We start from the raw sequence: 19,861 nt of genomic DNA on the forward strand, positions 1-19,861 counted from the left end.
ACTTTGCCTGATAAGCCACAGCCACGTGGCGATACACAGATTAATAGAAATGAGTTAATTTGAGATATGAGTCAGGTAGAAATAAGCTTAAGCTATTGGCCAAACAGTATTGCAAATAATACAGTTTCTGTGTGATTATTTCGGGGCTGGGCAACTGGGAAACAAACAAGCGCCCTCCCGCCAACAGTTTTTCCCCCTGGAAGGGTCCTTGGGAAATTCCGGAAGCCATGGCATTTCTTTTACCTTTGCGTTTGCAGGGATAGTCTCCTCTTCTTTGGTGATGTATTCTGTCCATGCGTTCCAGTGTCCACCACCTTGTTTGAGGAAGTAAAAATCATAGATGCTTCCTGCACCCAAGGAAACAGAACATGCCATTAGCAGACCAAGCTTAACTTCGTATTTGAAGTGTTTGACTGCTCTAGCTATCGGCATCTGAAACACATAACTATCAGGCCCGGGACAATCGCCGTGACACTTACCTGCCACTGGTAACTACAAACTGGAACAAAAAATTGAAAAGACCAGTGTCTTTATTATCCATATAAAATGATAAGTGGAGATTATGTAAAATTTTCTTATTTTCATTCCTTGAGACGAGGATCTGCTCTGTAGTAATGTTCAATTGCATTGGGCTTGGACTCACTATGTAGCCAAACCTAGCTTACAACTTATTTTTAAAAGTACGTACATTTGTTTAATTACCTGTGGAGAAAGGCATGTCATAGCATGTGTGTGGAGGTTGGAGGACAATTTATGGAAGTCAGTTTTCTCTTTCTACCATGTAGGTCGGAGGGGGTCAAACTCAGGTCGTCACCCTTGGCAGCCATCTGGCAGTTCCCTAGCTGTGACGCTCTAACCTCAGCCTCCCTAGTGCTGGCCTTACATGCTCAGTTAAATTATTCCTCTCTCCCCCCACCTCCCTGTATCTGTAGTGTATGTACTTGGTAGTATGAACATGTGCATGTGTGTAAGCAGGTATGTATGCACGTATGTACTCATGGCTGTGGGAGTCAGAACTGATGTCACAATAGCTCTCTGCCTTTATTATTTTGAGACGGAGTTGCTCACTGAACCTGAAGCTCGTTGACTCTGAGAGACTGATTGCCCAATGAATTTCAGAGCCTGCCTGTCTTTGTGCCCCTCAGCACTGGGGTTACAGGCATGTACCGTTTTGCTGGCATTTTATGTAGATTCTGGGGATTCGAACTCAGGCCCTCAAGCTTGGGTGGCAGGCACCTAATTGACTGAACCATCTCCACAGTCCCTCAAGTCAAACTATTCTTAATAATAAAGACAACACTTTTTAAATAACAAAAGCAATAAATCACTCTAAATCTCTACTTGTATAGCAATTTCCTCCCAGGTAAAACCTCCATCTTGGAGGGAAGGTTTAGAGATAGGATGTTCCAAGGGGAGGTGAAACATTCCATCCTGCAGGAAAGCGTCTTCAGCTCAGGAAGTAAACAACTCAAAGGCTCTGAAACCAGCCAGATACTCTAGTTCCCCCTTCCCAAGCATATATGAGCAGTGAGGACTTCGGAGAGAGACTCAGAGAGAGCTTCCTGGAAAGGACACTCTCCAGTCTGTTCACTGTCTGCACGTAGCGCAGTGTGCTCCAGGTCTCCAGCTCAGGCTGGGGTGGGCTTTAGTGATGTAGCTGTCTCTGACACATTTCTGCTCCCATTAGTAGCTCCTCACCCCTACGCCTGTCAGTTAACTCAATGAAACACATTGCTTCCCCATTTTGGACTTTGGTGATATCCTTATTATGGTCCATCATGGGCCACCTATAGGAACAAGTCGATGTCTGTTCCTGTCTCACCAGGAGTAGTGCCACATAGAAATCTCACATGGAGAAATAACCTTTTGATGATAGTTACCGCAGCCCGTCCTCCAGGGGCACTAATGTATTAGAGGTGCAACGACACCCTGCCAAGAAACTATTTTACAAGAATAGGATCACGTGACTGTGCAGTTTTTAAACAATGATATTAAATTTAGCTATGTGTATTAGGAAAGCCTGTAATCCCAGTGTTCAGAAAGCTAAGGCAGGAGAGGTACCATTTTGAGTCTGGGATACATGGTAAGATCTTGTCTCTCACAAAAGATGTTTAATTTAACTTTTCTTCGTTGTAGCAGAAGACTGTGAAGCAGAGGAGGCTCTTGGGCTTCACAAAGGTGCATGCGTGTGTGTGTGTGTGTGTGTGTGTTTGTGCGCGCGCGCGCGTGCGTGCACGTGCATGTGACTGGTCAGGGGTCCATCTGAGAATGTGGGCCCCATGCCTGGACAGTCCTTTCCAATGTCCAGTGCACACTCACTTCAAACCTGAGTCTGCATCCCCCCACCCCGTACCCTCCAGCTCTGACCAGGCTTCCCCTTGCTGAACAGTGCACAGTCTGCTTCAACGTTCTTACCCACCACCTAGCACACCAGTTATGTTAAGTAAAATGGGTGGCATTGGTCTTGGGCTCCCTGAGAGTGGGTCTCAGAGGGTCTTGTGCCACCAATCCACTCAGCAGGGGTCTCTCAGCAAGCTGAACAGACAGAGCTTTCCTAATGTCTCTTTTTCCTCTGCTGCTGCTACAGGCATTTATTTCTCTTTCTCCTCTCTGACTTTTTTTTTTTTTCACTTTAAAAATGTCTGTTACTGAGAACTTAGCACCAGCTTTCTGAGGTTATTTGTCTTGAGCTGCGGCTCTGGAAACTCATGCTCGCTGGCAGGGAGGAGCTCTTCAGACCATGCTAACTCCTCCATGATAGACTTCATCCCTCCCCCCTTGTTCTATTTTGGTCAAGTTTCCTATTTTGCTTTGCTGTCTAAGACTCTCAGCCCTTGTCCACCTCTTCTGCTAGCTGCGATCCGTGTACTCCTGAGAAGTCTAAGATTGGGCTGCTGCTTCCACTGCTGTCTCCAGACAGCCAAGTTACTCCTTGAGTCTTCTAAAAACTTTTTAAAAATGATTTCTTTGTTATGTACACAGTGTTCTGCCTGCATGCATCCCTGCAGGCCAGAAGAGGGCACCAGATCTCATTACTAGTGGTTTTGAGCCACCATGTGGTGCTGGGAATTGAACTCAGGACCCCTGGAAGAGCAACCAGTGCTCCTAACCTCCAAGCATCTCTCCAGTCTGAGTCTTCTAAAAGTTTTATAGCTTCACCTTTTGCATTTAGGTCTGGTGTATTTTGAATTTAATTTTGGTATGGAATAAAGTAAAGGTTAAATTCATTCTTTTCCACATGTATATTCAGTTGTGCTAACAGCATTTACTGAAAGATCCTTTTTCCTATTTAATTATCTGTCAAAAATGAAGTCACCATAAATATGAGGGTGTAGATTAGGTCTCAGTTCCATTCAGTTAAGCTGTGTATTGTTTTACTAGTTAAGGGAAGCAGTTGCCATTTCTAGACAATCTGAGTACTGCACTTACCCCCCACCCCCGAAATGTACCCACATTTTCTGAGTCATGAACTCACTTCCTTCCCACCTTAGCCAAGGTGCACTCTACTCCCGTGAGTTCAGCTCACATCCATGCCGGCGTGATTCCAGAGTATGCAAGCTGGTAGTTACTGACCACCCCCCCCACCTGAACCCGTCCAGCTTTATGACAGGACTTTCTTGGTTCTCTTGGCCTTGTCTGCGGCTGGTCACTGGTGCCACCACTGTCTACTTTTCTCCTGAGTACTGATTATTGCCAGTAAGAAGTCTCAGAATTTTTGGCAACTCTCCCACATTCCTCCTTTACAATAGCATTTCATCGTTAGGTTACTGGAGTGGTGGGTTGAGCAGTGCACCATACCAGAATCTCATCTCCTCTCCTCTCCTCTCCTCTCCTCTCCTCTCCTCTCCTCTCCTCTCCTCTCCTCTCCTCTCCTCTCCTCTCCCTCTCCTCTCCTCTCCTCTCCCCTCCCCTCCCCTCCCCTCCCCCCCCTCCCCTCCCCTCCCCTCCTCTCTTCTTCCCTCTCCTCTCCTCTCGCTCTCCTCTCCCCTTTCTGTTCATCTCCTTTCCTCTCCTCCCTCCCCTTCTCCTCTTCTCTCCCCTCCCTCCTCTCCTCTCCTCTTCTATCGTCTCCTCTCTTCTCCTCTCCTCTCTCTTCTCCTCCTCTCCACTCCCCTCTTTTCCCCTCTCCTCTCTTATCTCTCTCCTCTCCCCTTCTCTCCCCATCCCTCTCCTCTCCTCTCTTCTCCTCTCCTCTCTCTTCTCCTCCTCTCCACTCCCCTCTTTTCCCCTCTCCTCTCCTCTTTTCTTCTCTTCCCCTCCCCCACTGCTTTGCAGTGTCCACAGAATTAAATCACATCTCTTTAAGTCATTGCTTCAGTATTTTTAAAGAATTCTTGTGTTATTGATTTCATCACATATTAAGGAGTGCAGCTTGTCATTCCACGTCACCTCCAGCTTTACTCAGAAGTCACTCTGGTATGACATTTTTATTTTTATATTTTTGGGGTTTTTTTTGAGACAGAATTTCTCTGTGTAACCCGGACTACATAGTAAGAACCTATCTCAAATATAAGACAGAACAAACAAAACAAAAGCAAGGGTTGAGGTTTTAGCTCACAGGTAGAGCACAGGCCTAACATCCCCCAAACCCTGAGTTTGATCCTCCTCACTGCCAAAAAAATAAAAGTAGATTTTAAAAATGGACATATAGCAGAAGGAGCGAGAACATGAGGGAGAAAGTCAGGAACGAGAGGGGTGCGTTCACTCATGGAGACGGTGGGACAGAACTAATGGGAGATCACCAACTCCAGTTGGAATGGGACTGATGGATCATGCGACCAAACCCGTCTCTCTGAGTGTGGCCAACAGCGGGGGCTGACTGAGAAGCAAAGGACAATGGCTCTGGGCTCTGATTCTTCTTCATGGACGGGCTCTGTGGGAGCCTTCTCAGCTTGGTCGATCACCTTCCTGGACCTGGGGGGAGTTGGGAGGACCTTGGTCTTAGCATAGAGTGGGGAACCCTGATGGCTCCTTGGCCTTGAGAGGGAGGGAGGGGAGGTATGGGTGGAGGGGAGGGGAGGGAAGGGGGAGAAGGAGGGGAGAGAAAGGGGAGAAGGAGGGGAGGGAGGGGGGAGGAGGAGGGAAGGAGATGGAAATTTTTAAATATAAAAAAAAAATAAACCATGAGGAAAAAAAAAAAAAAAATGGACATATAGCATTATGGACACTATGTAAAAGGATGTAACAGCAGACAGATCCGTAGGGAAAAAGTGCATTTTGAGAGCTAAAATGCCTGTTACAGGGTGGAGTGAACTAAGGGCATTTTCTCACCATTCTTTGAGAGATTTAGTTTTATAAGAAAGTAAGAAGAGATACTAAAAGCATGTGCCAGCTATATATTTTTGTTCTTTTCTTGTGATGTTGGGCTAGTCTATGGCCTGATTCAGGAACATTTAGGCCAAAGAGCAGAGATTTAACTAAAAATGGGCTACCAGCTATGTAATTTGGCCAGCACTACCATTTTGCACATCTGTGAAGCAGATCTGAGTCTAAGCCAGGTCTAGAAAATCACTGTGGAGATGAACAGAGTTGTCCATATCTGTCAAGCATCTGAAGGAGCCCTGGGCACACAGGAAGGCATCTGCCGATGCTGTTCCAGGCCTCTGCTTTTCATTAGAATCACTTTTGTTTCCTTTGCCTTATGACTGTCATTCAAACTCTGGTCCAGGCATGAGAGAAGAAGGAAAACAGAGCAGAAATCAAAGAGAATAAATGCCGTTACCTCTGAGCATCTCGGCACCTCTGCTTTCTTCCCCACCTGGAGAATAAAACAAACTTTTCGACTGATAAGTGACTTTCAAAGGTCACACAGTGATAGCTGACAGAGGGAAATGCAACATTATCTGGACAGAAATATCCCTTGCTGATAAACAAGGATCTCTCAGAGATGCCAATCCAACCTTGACAGATCCCTCCAAGGGTCTGCTTGCTTTCTTTAAAGGATGTTCCTAAATGTAGTTGCCTTTGCTCTTATTGGTAAGATCCATTCACCCTCATGGTTCCTAGATTGATGTGGGATACCCCTCTGTATGCTATGAATGTTTTATTGCCATTGGTTAATAAAGAAGCTTCTTTCAGCCAATGGCTTAACAGAATATAGCCAGGCTGGAAGAGAGATCTATAGAGAGTAGGTGGAGTCAGGGAGAAGCCATGTAGCCACCACAGGAGACAGACGTCTCTGCTGGAGCCTGCTGAAACTTTGCCGGGAGGCCATGACCTTGTGGTGATGCAGAGATTAATGGAGATGGGTTAGTTTAGGATATAAGAGCTAGCTAGCAATACGCTTAAGCTATCGGCCAAACAGTATTGCAATTAATATAGTTTCTGTGTGTGATTATTTCTGGTCTGGGTGACTGGGAAATGAATGAGCAGCCTCTGTTAACACTAGATCATGAAAATCCAAGAAAACAGCATCCCATGACGTCAGAGTCTATGCATAGAAATTTTGCCCCGATGCTTGTGAAAAGGCTACAAAGGATTTGAAGGGTCTTCAGGGGATTATAAGAAAGTGAGACCAAGGCCGGGCGGTGGTGGCGCACGCCTTTAATCCCAGCACTCGGGAGGCAGAGGCAGGCAGATCTCTGAGTTCGAGGCCAGCCTGGTCCACAAGAGCTAGTTCCAGGACAGGCTCTAGAAACTACAGGGAAACCCTGTCTCGAAAAAAAATCCAAAAAAAAGTGAGACCAGATCCAGAGGGAATATGTTACATAATTGCACTACATGAACTACTAAATCCTCAGCTGCCCGTGAGTGAGAACAGAGATGAACTGAAAACATTCATGAAGAATCTTGCAGGGGTGATAAAGCAGCCTAAGGCCGGGTTGTGGTGATGGCTGCACTGGGGGAATCACAACATGAAAACTATGACTTAACAGAGTTTATAACATAAAAAGCGCACCCAGCCCTTAAAGGCATACCCCCTTTGGTGTTAAGTGGGGTCTGGTTAGGAGTGTCTTGATTTGCTACTATTTAGGTAGGCAAAAGACGATAAAAGAACAGTGTCCCTGCGAGGAAACACTGGAAGAATCCTGGTAGACTCTCTTCTAAGTAGAAAGCAGGTGAACTGGATGAAAAAAGATGCACCAGTCTGAATAACATTTCCCAAAGGCCTATGTGTTGAACCCTATTGGAAGTGGGTGGAGCCTTTCAGAGTCAGGATCCAGTAGAAGGAAGCAAGGCCTTTGGAAACACGTTCCCCCAGATGCCAGCTCTTCCTACTCCTCCTTCTGGTTTCCTGGTCACCAGGAGGTGAGCGGCTTTCTGTGCCCTGTGCTGTCTCATCTCAGGCCACACACCAAATGACTCTGGGCTGAGGTAGCCAAAGCTGCAAGCCTCCTTCTAAGTTGAGCATTTCAGGCGTCTGTAATATCCATAATGGGAAACCAGCTAGCACAGAGAGGAATCAAGTGAGCTCAGGAAGAAAGGAAAGGAAGCCTGATCTCTTTACCATGACTGCTCAAAAATGTACTGAAAATTAGGCGGCTGTTTTCCTGCTTGTCAGCTACTGTTCCAGGAGGACGATGGAACCATCCCCTTCATCCCCCTTCACTCGGCCATTTTCCCATAGTTGAGAGGACAAGAGGATCATGGGGCACAGTGAGAAAGGGGGATGCGGAGGGTCATAGCAAATGGCACTTTAGATTCAGAGGGGTGGCCTCCAAAGGATGGAGCCACAGAATCCTTATGCACAGACCAAACAAACAGAAAAGGCTGCTTCTAACAGATGGCATTAGTTGATCATATGTTGTCACTGGATCCCAGCCAATCGACTGTTCTTTAATCTAGAGCATACAGTCCCTTGGATTCATTTTAAAGATATCCTATGAATATTATTTATTCAGATCATAATTAAAATCAATGATGAGTTTGAAACCTACCAGGAAGAAAGTAGTTATATATCATGGGGACCAAAGTAAAGTTAATTTTCTAAACATTTGTTTGCAGTGGTTACTCGAGGTGGGTCATTTTAGTTTTGCCGACAGCTTTTTATTGCTTATTTCTTTTATGTATATGTGTGTGTGGTGTGTATGAATATGTGTGTTCACATGTGTGTTTGTCTATACAGATATATGTGTGCCTGTGGCCCAAAGTCGCTGTTGGAAATCATGCTAGATTCCTTCTTATTGGTTTCGAAGAAAGCTCTCTCAATCAAGCCCGGATATTTTCAATATGACTAGTCTAACTAACCAGCTTGCTCTGGGGATTTGCTGTTTCTACCTTCTGAGGCTGGAACTGTAGATGACCTGCCACATATACTGGGAATTTTATGTGGGTTCTGGGGATCCAATCTTCATTTGCTTGTGTGGCAAATACTTGAAGCACTGAATCATATCCCCAGCCCACTAAAGCCCTTTCTGAATCAAAGCTACTAGGTGGCTTACAAGCATGGAGTACAATGCGTGCTGGCGATTCTGGTTTCTTGGGTGTTACACAGTTGACAGGGACAAGGAAAGAGGAGATGAGGTCATCAGAGTGCTCGTGACATTCTAGAAGAGGTTACCTGGGAAAAGAGTGGAAACTTTATGTCACTGGCCCTCCTGATGCAAAGAGACAGGGAAGATGGCGTTGCAGAGTGGGCCAAGAGTGGAGTCAAAGGCAACTCCTGACCCATGTCTGCAGACGCAGAGAATAAACAGACTCGCCTTGAGGGCGGAGGAAAGCAGGAAGTAATACATGGAAATGCAGTGCAAATGAAGAGTGGAGGCCAACCTGAGGGGTGAATCCCTGAAATGTGTTCAGGATGTGGCCTAGCTTCAGGCATCTTTGGCAAGCTGCAAAAGGCATCAGTCAGAAAAACAAAACAGGAGCAGAAAATCAGAAGGAGAAAATGAGCTGAGACGAGATGGAAAGGTGTGATCACAAGTGAGATGTCCAGTCTACCAGGAACAATGACAAGGGTGACAGGGATGCCCAGCGACTGATAACACTTGGTTCACACTATTATATGATACCTACATAAAACTATAACACAATAATGCTATGTATTATACTATATAGCATCACTATACTATAAAGTATCTTAAGTATTTAATATGCAATTACTCCTTTAATCCTACCAGGAACACCACAGACATGCTCTGTTATTGTTGTACATATTTTAGACTGTGGAAACGGAGAGAGGCTAAGGAATTTGCTTCAAGTGTGCCAACTAGTAAGTGTGGGAGCCAGAATCCCAGCCTCGGCTGTTTCATTCTGGGCTCTGCTTTTAATTGTTATGCTAAAAAAGGGGGAGGAAGCAAGATATGCAAAGGTTTGATTAATATTATTCAAGGTGGACAGGAGGCTAATTGAAGTTGTGGGTGACTGATATTAAAATGAAAACCCACCACAAAAGGACAAAACGAAAACCAAGGAAATGTGATAGAACAGATAGAGGAGCCAGAAAATACAGCTTCCCTCGCTGACTAAACAGAAGCATCAAATCCCAGGCAGAATGAATAAAAGGAGACCCATGTCTAGACATAGTCTGTCAAAACAAAAACAAAACACAGCCTACAATAGAACATTAAATAAAGCACACATGAACAACACGCTACCACTATATATAAAATTCAGCCTCACTTCTAGCTAAAAAAGAGGAGAAATTTTAATCGCATTCTGTTTGCACATTTCAAATATGAATAGAACGACAAAACACACAAGGGAACGTGGGCAGTGCTAAGAAGAAACAGGCACATCCATATTATAATTGGGACCGTTTGAGAGCCTCTATCAGCCATTAACAGCGAGAAAATGAGTCGGAGGTAGTTAAAATGAACACGGCCATCGTCAACCATCTGAATGTACATGATACTTATGCATCACTTTATCTGAAAACAGCAGACGATGCATCTCCAAACTTACATGGAATGTTCACCAAGATAGGCTACATTCTTGCCTATAAAACATTTAACACATTCAAAATAGTAGAAATCATACACTATGCACTCCTGGAACACAGTAGAATTTAAATAGAAACCAGTAAGAGAAAGACAGCTAGAAAATCTTGAAGTCCTTCAAGATTAGATGAAACTGACACACAGATCAAAAAAAGTTCCATGGGCTAAGGAGATGGCTCAGGGCTCAGAGGTTAAAACTCTGCTGCTGCCTGGCTAGCAATGATGGAGGTCAGAGTTCGCATGCCATGTAATGCCAGGTTGGGCTTGGTGGCCTACCTGTAATTTCAGCACTCAGAAGGTGGAGGCGGGATTCCCACAGCAAGCTGGCCAGATAGACTAGCTATACTTACAAGCTCAGTGTTTAAGTGAGAGATTCTGCCCCCATAGATAAGGTGGAGAGTAACCAAAGATAACCAACATCAACCGTGCATCTCCATACAAACATATACACAGGTATCCACAGACATGCACACATGCATACACACAGACACATACTGCATACACATGAGGAAAAAAGTATCAAGAGAAATTTTAAAATATTATGACCTAAATACAAATTAAAATATGTTTCAATACCTATGGGATGTGGTGGAAGAAATCCATGAGATTTTTAGCAAAGAGAGAAATATCTAAAAATCATCAATGGAAATACATTTTAGAAAACTAGAAAAACAAGGGCAAACTTCATCCAAGATAAATAATGAAATTATAGCAGAAAACAATTAAATTGGCAACAGAAAATTACTTGAGAAAAATCCGCAAAACCCAAAGCAGTTAATTGCTGCAGGACAATGGTCTGTACCCTGTCACTTATATTTTAAATAAACGCTGATTGGCCAGTAGCCAGGCAGGATGTATAGGCAGGGCAATAAGAATTCTGGGAAGAGGGAAGTTTCAGTCTGCAGTCGTCATCCAGACACAGAGGAAACAAGATGTGACTGCCTTGCCTCTACTTGAACTGCAGGGCTGGGTGGGACAGAGACCTCAGTCAACAGTTAATCTTTCTTTTCTTCTTAAATTGATTTTTTTATTGAGCTCTATATTTTTCTTTGCTCCCCTCCCTACCTCTCTCTCCTTTCTATCCTCCCCCAAGGTCCCCATGCCCCCAATTTACTCAGGAGATCTTGTCTTTTTCTACTATCTACTTCCCATGTAGATCATATCTATGTAATTCTTAGTATCCGCATTGTTGTCTAAGTTCTCTGGGATTGTGGTTTGTAGGCTGCTTTTCTTTGCTTTATGTTTAAAAACCACCTATGAGTGAGTACATGTGATAATTGTCTTTCTGGGTCTGGGTTACCTCACTCAAAATAATGTTTTCTAGCTCCATCCATTTGGCTGCAACAAAATTCAATATTTTTTTTGCTGTGTAGTACTCCATTGTGTAAATGTACCACATTTTTCTTATCCTTTCTTCGCTTGAGGGACATTTAGGTTGTTTCCAGATTCTGGCTATAACAAACAATGCTGCTATGAACATAGTTGAACACATGTCCTTGTGGCACGATTGAGCATCCTTTGGATATATAGCCAAAACTGGTATTACTGGGTCTTAAGGAAGGTTGTTTCCTAGTTTTCTGAGAAATCGCCACGCAGACATCCAAAGGGGCTATACCAGCTTGCATTCCCATCAGCAATGCAGAAGTGTTCCCTTTACCTCGCATCCTCTCCAGCCTAAGTTGTCATCAGGGAAAAGATCTTCACTAACCCTATACCAGACAGAGGTCTGATCTCCAAAATATACAAAGAACTCAAGAAATTGGTCACCAAAAGAACACATAATCCAATAAAAAAATGGAGTACAGACCTAAACAAAGAACTCTCAGCCGGGCGGTGGTGGCGCACGCCTTTAATCCCAGCACTCGGGAGGCAGAGGCAGGCGGATCTCTGTGAGTTCGAGACCAGCCTGGTCTACAAGAGCTAGTTCCAGGACAGGCTCCAAAGCCACAGAGAAACCCTGTCTCGAAAAACCAAAAAAAAAAAAAAAAAAAAAAGAACTCTCCACAGAGGAATCTAAAATGGCTAAAAGACACTTAAGGAAATGTTCAACATCCTTAGTCATCAGAGAAATGCAAATCAAAACAACTCTGAGATTCCATCTTACACCTATAAGAATGGCCAAGATCAAAAACAGTTAATCTTTGAGAAGGTTAATAAAACTGATACACTCTCAGACAAATTTTATCAAGAACAAAGGAAAAAGATAGGTTGTTCATATCAGGAGTAAAAGAGAGGCCATTGCTGCTAATTCCATGGAGATTAAAAGAATAGTGAAGGGATGCATGAACAAAGGTATCCCATAAATTTGATACTTTAAATAAGATAGGCTTAATTCCTTGAGAGATAATCTATCAAAATTAACACAAAAAGAAATAGATAATTTGTATATGTCCTTATTCATTAACAACAACAAAAAAACCTGAATCCACAGTTAATACCTTCAAAACCAACCAACCAAAAAACAACACAGCAGAAGGGTAGCATGGGTTTATTGGTGATCTCTACTAAAGACTTCAGAAATGATGTCAAATGACCATCATCTCTTCTAGGAAACATACCTCTTCCTGTGAGGTCAACATCATCCAAACGCTAAAGCCAAAGATCTTACAAAGGATAACTATTTCTCATCCACATACATAGGCCCCGACAAAATTAGCGAATTGACCAAGTGGGACTGACTCTAAGCATGTAAGGCTGGCTCAACATTTGGAAATTGACTGTAATTCATGTTATTAACATGCAAAAAAAGAAAAATCACGTGCCATATGATTTTCATAGAATTTGATAAATCCAACACAAACTAGAGTCTTCTGAGAGGCGGCAACCCCAACCGAGAAAATGCCTCCATAATACTGGGCTGTAGATAAACCCACGGGGCATTTTCTTAATTAGTGGTTGATGTGAGAGAGCCAAGATCATTGTGGGTGGGGCTGTCCCTGAGCTTGTGGTTCTGGGCTCTATTAGAAAGCGAGGTTGAGCAAGCCAGAAGGAGCATGCCAGTAAACAGCACTGCTCCGTGGTCTCTGCATCAGCTTCTGCCTCCAGTTCCTGCCCTGCTTGAGTTCCTGCCCCAAATGCTTTTGATGAAGAACTGTTATATGGAACTGTGAGTGAAATAAGCTCTTTACTCTTCAGATGGCTTTTGGTCATGATGCTTCGTCACAGCAGTAGAAAAGTACCTGAGACAAATTGGTACCAGGAGAGTTGGGTTTTGCTGTGACAGACCTAACCATGTTATTTTGGGGAGGATTGTGGAAAGACCTTGGAACTGTGGGCTAGAAAATCCATTGAGTATTGAGAGCTCAGTGTGCTGTTCTGTAGGAGCTTAGACAACAAGAATGTTGATGACAATGCAGATGATGGAAGCCTGGCTTGTGAAGTTCAGGGGGAAGTTTAGAAACTGTCTCAGGGGGAGCCGGAAAAGGCAGATAGCCATACTGATGAATATCTTGCATATTACCATAGAACCTTCACCTGGCGATGGATGGAGATAGAGACAGAGCCCCACATTGGAGCACTGGACTGAGCTCCCAAGGTCCTGATGAGGAGCAGAAGGAGGGAGAACATGAGAAAGAAAGAACTGTGAGGGGTGCGTTCACCCATGGAGACGGTGGAACAGAACTAACGGGAGATCACCAAGTCCAGTTGGAATGGGACTGATGGAACATCCGACCAAACTGGACTCTCTGAAAGTGGCTGACGGTGGAGGCTGACTGAGAAGCCAAGGACAATGGCGATGAGCTTGGACTCTACCACAAGGACGGGCTCTATGTGAGCCTTGTCAGTTTGGTTGCTCACCTTCCTGGACCTGGGGGGGAGTTGGGAGGACCTTGGACTTAACATAGTGTAGGGAACCCTGATGGCTCTTTGGCCTGGAGAGGGAGGGAGTGGGGGTATGGGTGGAGGGGAGGGGAGGGAAGGGGAAGGAGGAGGGGAGGAAATGGAAATCTTTAATAAAAAATGAGGAAAAAAAGAACTTAAAAAAAAAGAAGTGTGATTAAAACCACTAAAAATAAAACCTACAGATACTGACATGAAAAAAAAAGAAACTGTCTCAGGGCCATTGTTATTTTAAATAATGAATCTGTAGAATATGCTTAGCTGGGCTGCGGAATCAGCTGTGAGTAACAAGAGACCAGCACCATGAAGTGAAAACTTTGCTCTGTTGGGACAATTGATTCTGGTTAGCTGGAGCTGAGGAATTAGCAATGATTTCTAGGAAGAGACCAGCACTGCTGAGGTGACATCTTCTGGGAAGTGTTTGTTCAGGGTCAATGCATAGAAGCCGTATTCTAGAGGTTGCCTAGGTTTTACCTTGTGCTGGCAGCCAAATTTGTTAATGTGTAAGAGACTTCCAGGTGGTATTCATTTTTACATGAAGGGGTCATAGGAGAGCATTTGAGGTTTGGCACCGTGAAGAGGGCCTAGAAGAGGCTACTGGTAAAAGTGCAGCCTAGTTGTAGTTACAGACCCCAGCATTTTGGAGATGGCAGTGTCATGGGAAGGCCCCCAAGAATAGGAGCAGCCATGGAGTAGAGGTGGCCCAGGCTGTGTGTACTACAGAGAGTAGAGGCAGGAGAGTGCCTTTGGAGTTGTGTACTCACATTCACAGACATTGGGTGTTGTGTTATTTAGCCTGTTGGAATTTGGTATTGTTTTTGTGTTTGTTTGTTTAGATTAGTGCCCTGGTTATTCCCTATGCAATAAAGCATTTAATATTTTTGATTTTACTGGGGTTCACAGTTGAAAGACTCTGAACTTTTGAAGATATTTTGGAGTTTTACTGAGACTTTGGATTTTAAAAGTGGCTTTGGATTTTTAAAGAGACTGAATTTTAAAAGAATTTGAATTTGCAAGACTGTGGGTCTTTTTAAGTATGTAAAATGTCTTATAATGTTGATATTAATGTGTGAGCTTGGGGATAAACAATAAATGAAAGGTTATGGCTTAATGGTGATGTGTTTATGTGTCAAGCTGATAAGGCATCAGTTGTGCTGATTGGTTTTATGTCAACTTGACACCAGCTAGAGTCATCAGAGGAGGGAGCCTCAACTGAGAAAATGCCTCCATAAGATCCATTTGTAGGGATTTTTCTTAATTAATGATTGATGGGGAGACCCACACCACTGTGGTTGATGCTACCCCTGGGCTGGTGGTCCTGGATTATATATAAAAAAAGCAGACTAAGCAAGCCATAAGAATCGAGCCATTAAGCAGCACGCCTTCATGGCCTCTTCATCATCTTCTACGTCCAGGTTCCTTCCCTGCTTGAGTTGCCTCCTGCCTTGGATTCCCTCAATGGACTGCTGTGGTTTGGAAGAAAATGACTCCCAAAGGGAGTGGTATTATTAGGAGGTGTGGCTTTGTTGGAGGAAGTGTGTCACTGTGGGGGTGGGCTTTGAGGTCACTTTCTCAAGATTCTCTCATATGCCAGCCAGTCAACTTCCTGTTGTTTGCAAGAAGTAGCATTCTCAGCTCCAGCACCACATCTGCCTGCATGCTGCCATGCTTCCTGCCATGAACAAAATGAACTGAACCTCTGAAACTGTGAGTGATCCACCCTCAATTAAATGTTTTTTGTTTGTTTGTTTTTATATAAGAGTTGCTGTGGTCATGGTGCTTCTTCACAGTAATAGAGAACCCTAAGACAGAAGTTGGTACTGGAAATGGAGTACTGCTGTGATAGGCTGGACCATGTACTTGGGTTATGAAAGCAGTAGAATGTTTTGAGCACTCCTTAATGGGCCATAATAGCAAAATCATGGAATTGTTGGGGGTTTCAATAAAGAAATCTCAGAGAAGAATTTTAGTATGTTGCCTAGAGATTGTTCTTGTGATACTTTGATAAAGAGAAGGGTTGCCTTTTGTCCTTGGCCAAAGAGTCTGCTTGAGGCTCAAGTGAAGAATTTTGGATTAATTTCACTGGCAGAAGAAATCTCAAACAGCCTATTATAGACTCTGTCATGTGGATATTAGTGGTAACTCTAATGAAGATTTATAATAAAAAGTAGCAAGCTGAGCAGTGTAAATTACAAAAAGTACCTTTTGAGGAGAAAAAGAGCACCAGGAAGTGGAATGAAGAGAAAGCCTATATTCAAGAAGATAAAAAAATTAAGAAATGGAATAAAGCGAGTGGTGACCTCAGGGTAAGATTCCACCCCACAAATTTTCAACTTGTGGAAAGGAATTAAAGAAAAGTTTAGAGCCAGGTATGGTGGTGCATGTCTTTAATCTCAGCACTGGGAAGGCAGAGACTGGCAGATCTCTGAGTTTGAGGCCAGCCAGGTCTAAAGATCAAGTTCAAGGACACTCAAGCTTAGGCAGTAAAGGAAAATAGAAAGCTGGTGAAGATGTAATTAAACAAGGGAGCCATGTTCCAGTCCTAGTAAGCAGCTCCCCTTCTTGATCATCATGTACTGAACCTCTGGAACTGTAAACGAGCCTTCCTCAATTAAATGTTTTCTTTATAAGAGTTGCCATGGTCATGGTGTCTCTTCATAGCCATAGTAAACCCTAATCAAGACAACTGTGATTCAGGATATGTAAACCAAATAAATCCTTTCCTCCCAAGTTGCCTTTGGTTGTGGTGTTTCATTACGGCAGCAGAAAAGTAACAGTCACCCACTCGTGATAAAACATCTCGGCAAATTAGGAATAGCTGGTACACACCCCAACCAAGCACAGATGCCATGGTACTTTCTTGCCCAGTCCTGCACAGACCACCGAGGAAGCAGGATGTGACCTGCCAGCTGAAAAAAAAAGTATGGAGCCATATGACAAAAATAGATCAGAATAATGGGTTAATATAAGCTACAAGAGCTAATAAATAGCCTCAGCTAATGGGCCAATCAGCTTATAACTTATAGAGATCTCTGTGTGATTTTCTTTGGGGCTAAACAGCTGTGGGGAACTGGGCGGGACAGAAACCGGAGGCCTTCATGTTACAGTACTTAAGACAAAGACTAGATATCTTCTTCCTAGATTGGGGATCTTTTCCTTCTAGGATTCTAAGATTCTCCTTCATTACTTCTATTCAAAGTCATCCTAGAAATTCTAGATAATGGAATGAGATAAAGAGACAAAACCTCAGGCAGGAAGAAATGAAGTCATATGACATGGTAAAGGACGGCATGGAAATTCTTCTGGAATTCATTGGTAACACATCAAGGCTTTCAGGTACAAAGACAACTGCTTTCCTGTCTATCAGAAGTGAACATGTAGAATTTAAAATAAAAAACATAGGACTTTATCCACTGAGCCATCTCACTAACCCCAAATCAAGCCACTATTAAGTAATTACCACTATTTTAGTAAATATTTATGTCAAAGAATATTTGTAGTTATTTTGAAGACAATAAAGCAAAAATTGTGAATCCTTCAATATATTACATCATAACACAAAGTTAAAAGAAGTACTAACGACAAGGTTGCTAAACAAGAAGCATGTGAATGTGTGGACCAGGGCTAGAAAACAGAAAAACCAAAATGGAGGTACTTCTTCCTTTTACTGGGTGGTGAAATGATGGATAATTTTTACAAAAATAAAACAATGGCATCCCAAACACCTTCCAAAATAAACTGTCATTGTGGTTTTAAAAAGTAATTAAATGTCCCATAAGGCTGTGTTTTAGGACCACTCATGTCTTATGTGGGTCAGCTGTGAAGAAGCTCACTCCCTTACTCCTTAGCTTTTGATAAACGCTTACATGGCCCACACATTAAGTCGCTTTTGGGTCACATGCTTTAAACTCATATAACAGGGTGTAAGTACCTCTTTCTGGAAAGATGTTGTTTTTGGTGAGTTTCACACTTTTGGGCCTTGGGTAACGATCATCTATGCCCATGATCAGGTTGCGGAAAAACAAATCAAATTTCTTCCTGCTCTCAGCATTGATGGTACCTGCCACCGTCCACACCAAAGAGAAGAGAAACAGCCCTTGCAGCCAGAGGAAGATCTGCTGACTTGATAGACCTTCAAAGAACTCGTTTTCCTCCTCCTCTACGTTCCTGATCTCATCTGAAAGTGAAAGAAAGGAAAGCTTAGGTTAAGAAGAATGCTCGGTGTGTAAGGGATGAGCTGGTTGGTTCTGCCTCTGAGGGGCCTGGAAGGTGACTGATGGCTGAGCATCCATCCCACACCTGATCCTTTATCACATACATGCATTCACACACAGAGTATCTACATACTCATTTAGGTGTGTATGTCTGTGTTCATGTGTGTTTGAATGTCTGAGGGTGCAGGTGGAGGTCAGAGGTGATGCTCAGTGTCTGCCTCAATTGCTCTCTACTTCCTTTTCAGAGACAGGGTCTCTCATTGAACCTGAAGCTTGCCAATTTGGCTAGACCAGCTGAGCAGTGGGCTCCAGGGATGCCCTTTCTCTACCTCTGAGTACTGGAATTATAGGCATTAGCTACCATGCTTAGCGATTTACCTGGGTGCTGGGGATCTGAATTCAGGTCCTCACACATGCATAGCAAGAACTTCATAAACTGAGCTATATCCCTGGCACCTATATTTTTTTCTTGTTGTTAAACATAAAGTTTGCCATATTAGCCATTAAAGTGCACATTTCAGTAGTTTTCAGTGCCTTCACACGGGCAGCATCATTACTATCCATATCCAGTTCTCCTTTATCCAGAACTGGAGCTCGGTACCACTCACAATAACTTGTCCTCCTCTTCCCCACTCCTTACATGGCCAGCATCCTACTTTCTGTCTCCATGTGCTACTACCATAAACACATTATAGAAGTCAGTTATTTTGTGACTGGTTTATTTCACTTAGCATAATATCTTCAGGCCTCACCAATTTTGTACTTGTCAATGATTCCTTAATTTATTTTTGTTAAATTATAATTTTATTTATTGTATTTTATGTGTAGAATAGACAATTTATTTAAGTAAGGATGTGTTACATTTGTGTTGCAGAATAATTGTTTAACTGTTTAAAGATGTGTTAGATTTGTTTTACCTTGCCTGCCCAAGGCACCTGATTGGTCTAATAAAAAGCTAAAAAGGTCAATAGCTAGGCAGTAGAGGGATAAGTGGGGCTGGTGGGCAGAGAGGATAAGTAGGAGGAGGAATCTGGGCTTCAGAAGAGAGAATAAGGGAGAAAGAGAAGGAGCCAGCCAGCCAGGCAGCCACCAGGTAGCCAGACATGGAGGAAGCAGGAAGTAGGAATATGGAATGAAAGAAAGGAAAAGTCCTGAGACAAAACATAGATGAAGAGAAACAGATTAAAATAAATTATAGGAGCTAGTGGGACAAGACTAAACTAAGGCCAAGCATTCATAACTAATAACATGTCTCTGTGTCATGGTTTGGGGACTGACAGTCCAAGAAAGCCTGTTACATGGATGTTTCCCCTAGATGTGTGTATGTGTACAGTACACGTGTCTGGTGCCCTCGGTCAGACGAGGGTGTTAGATTCCCTGTAACTGAAGTTATAGATGGTTGTGAGCTGCTATGTGGATGCTGAAACCAAACTCAGGTCCTCTGCAAGAGCAACAAGTGCTCTTAACTACTGGCCCTTCTCTCCACCCCTTTGATAGTTTGAGTGTTATTGGTTCCTCTAAGCTCCTAGGGAGTGGCAACATTGGGACAAGTGGCCTTATTGGAAGAAGTGTGTCACTGTGGGGCCCGGCTTTGAAGTCTCCTTTGCTCAAGCTATGCCCAGTGTCAGGCCACTTCCTGTTTCCTGCAAGTCACGATGGTAGGACTCTCTGCTCCTTCTCCAGCACCATGTCTGCCTCCATGTTACCATGTCCCACCGTGATAATAGTGGACTAAATCTCTGAAAATGTAAGCCCTCCCCAATTAAATGTTTTTCTTTGTAAGAGTTGCTGTGATCATGGTGTCTCTTCACAGCAAAGAAACACTAAGACAATCCCCAATATTTACTATATCAAAGCAAATTATGTTTCATTGTGTGATTATACTGCCTTTTTATCCATTCATCTGTTGGTGGAGAGCCTGAATGAGGA

At 43.3% G+C, this 19,861-nt stretch overlaps 1 protein-coding gene across 9 annotated transcripts in view; it reads right to left on the reverse strand.

Annotated features, from left to right (window-relative positions):
- The window catches only part of Dnah3 (dynein axonemal heavy chain 3), a 235,906-nt gene that overhangs the window by 126,974 nt on the left and 89,071 nt on the right, over positions 1-19,861 (reverse strand). For all 9 annotated transcript variants that reach the window (XR_006020847.1, XM_042055422.1, XM_038346132.1 and 6 more), the window contains 2 exons: positions 17,650-17,895; positions 244-347 (listed from right to left, as the gene is read on the reverse strand). Coding sequence is in view for 8 of the 9 variants with exons in the window: in XM_042055422.1 (XP_041911356.1) it covers positions 244-347; positions 17,650-17,895 (350 nt within the window). In the remaining variant the exon portion in view is untranslated. The remainder of the gene's footprint in view (positions 1-243; positions 348-17,649; positions 17,896-19,861) is intronic.

Source organism: Arvicola amphibius, chromosome 1 (assembly GCF_903992535.2).
Source record: "Arvicola amphibius chromosome 1, mArvAmp1.2, whole genome shotgun sequence".
NCBI lineage: Eukaryota > Metazoa > Chordata > Mammalia > Rodentia > Cricetidae > Arvicola > Arvicola amphibius.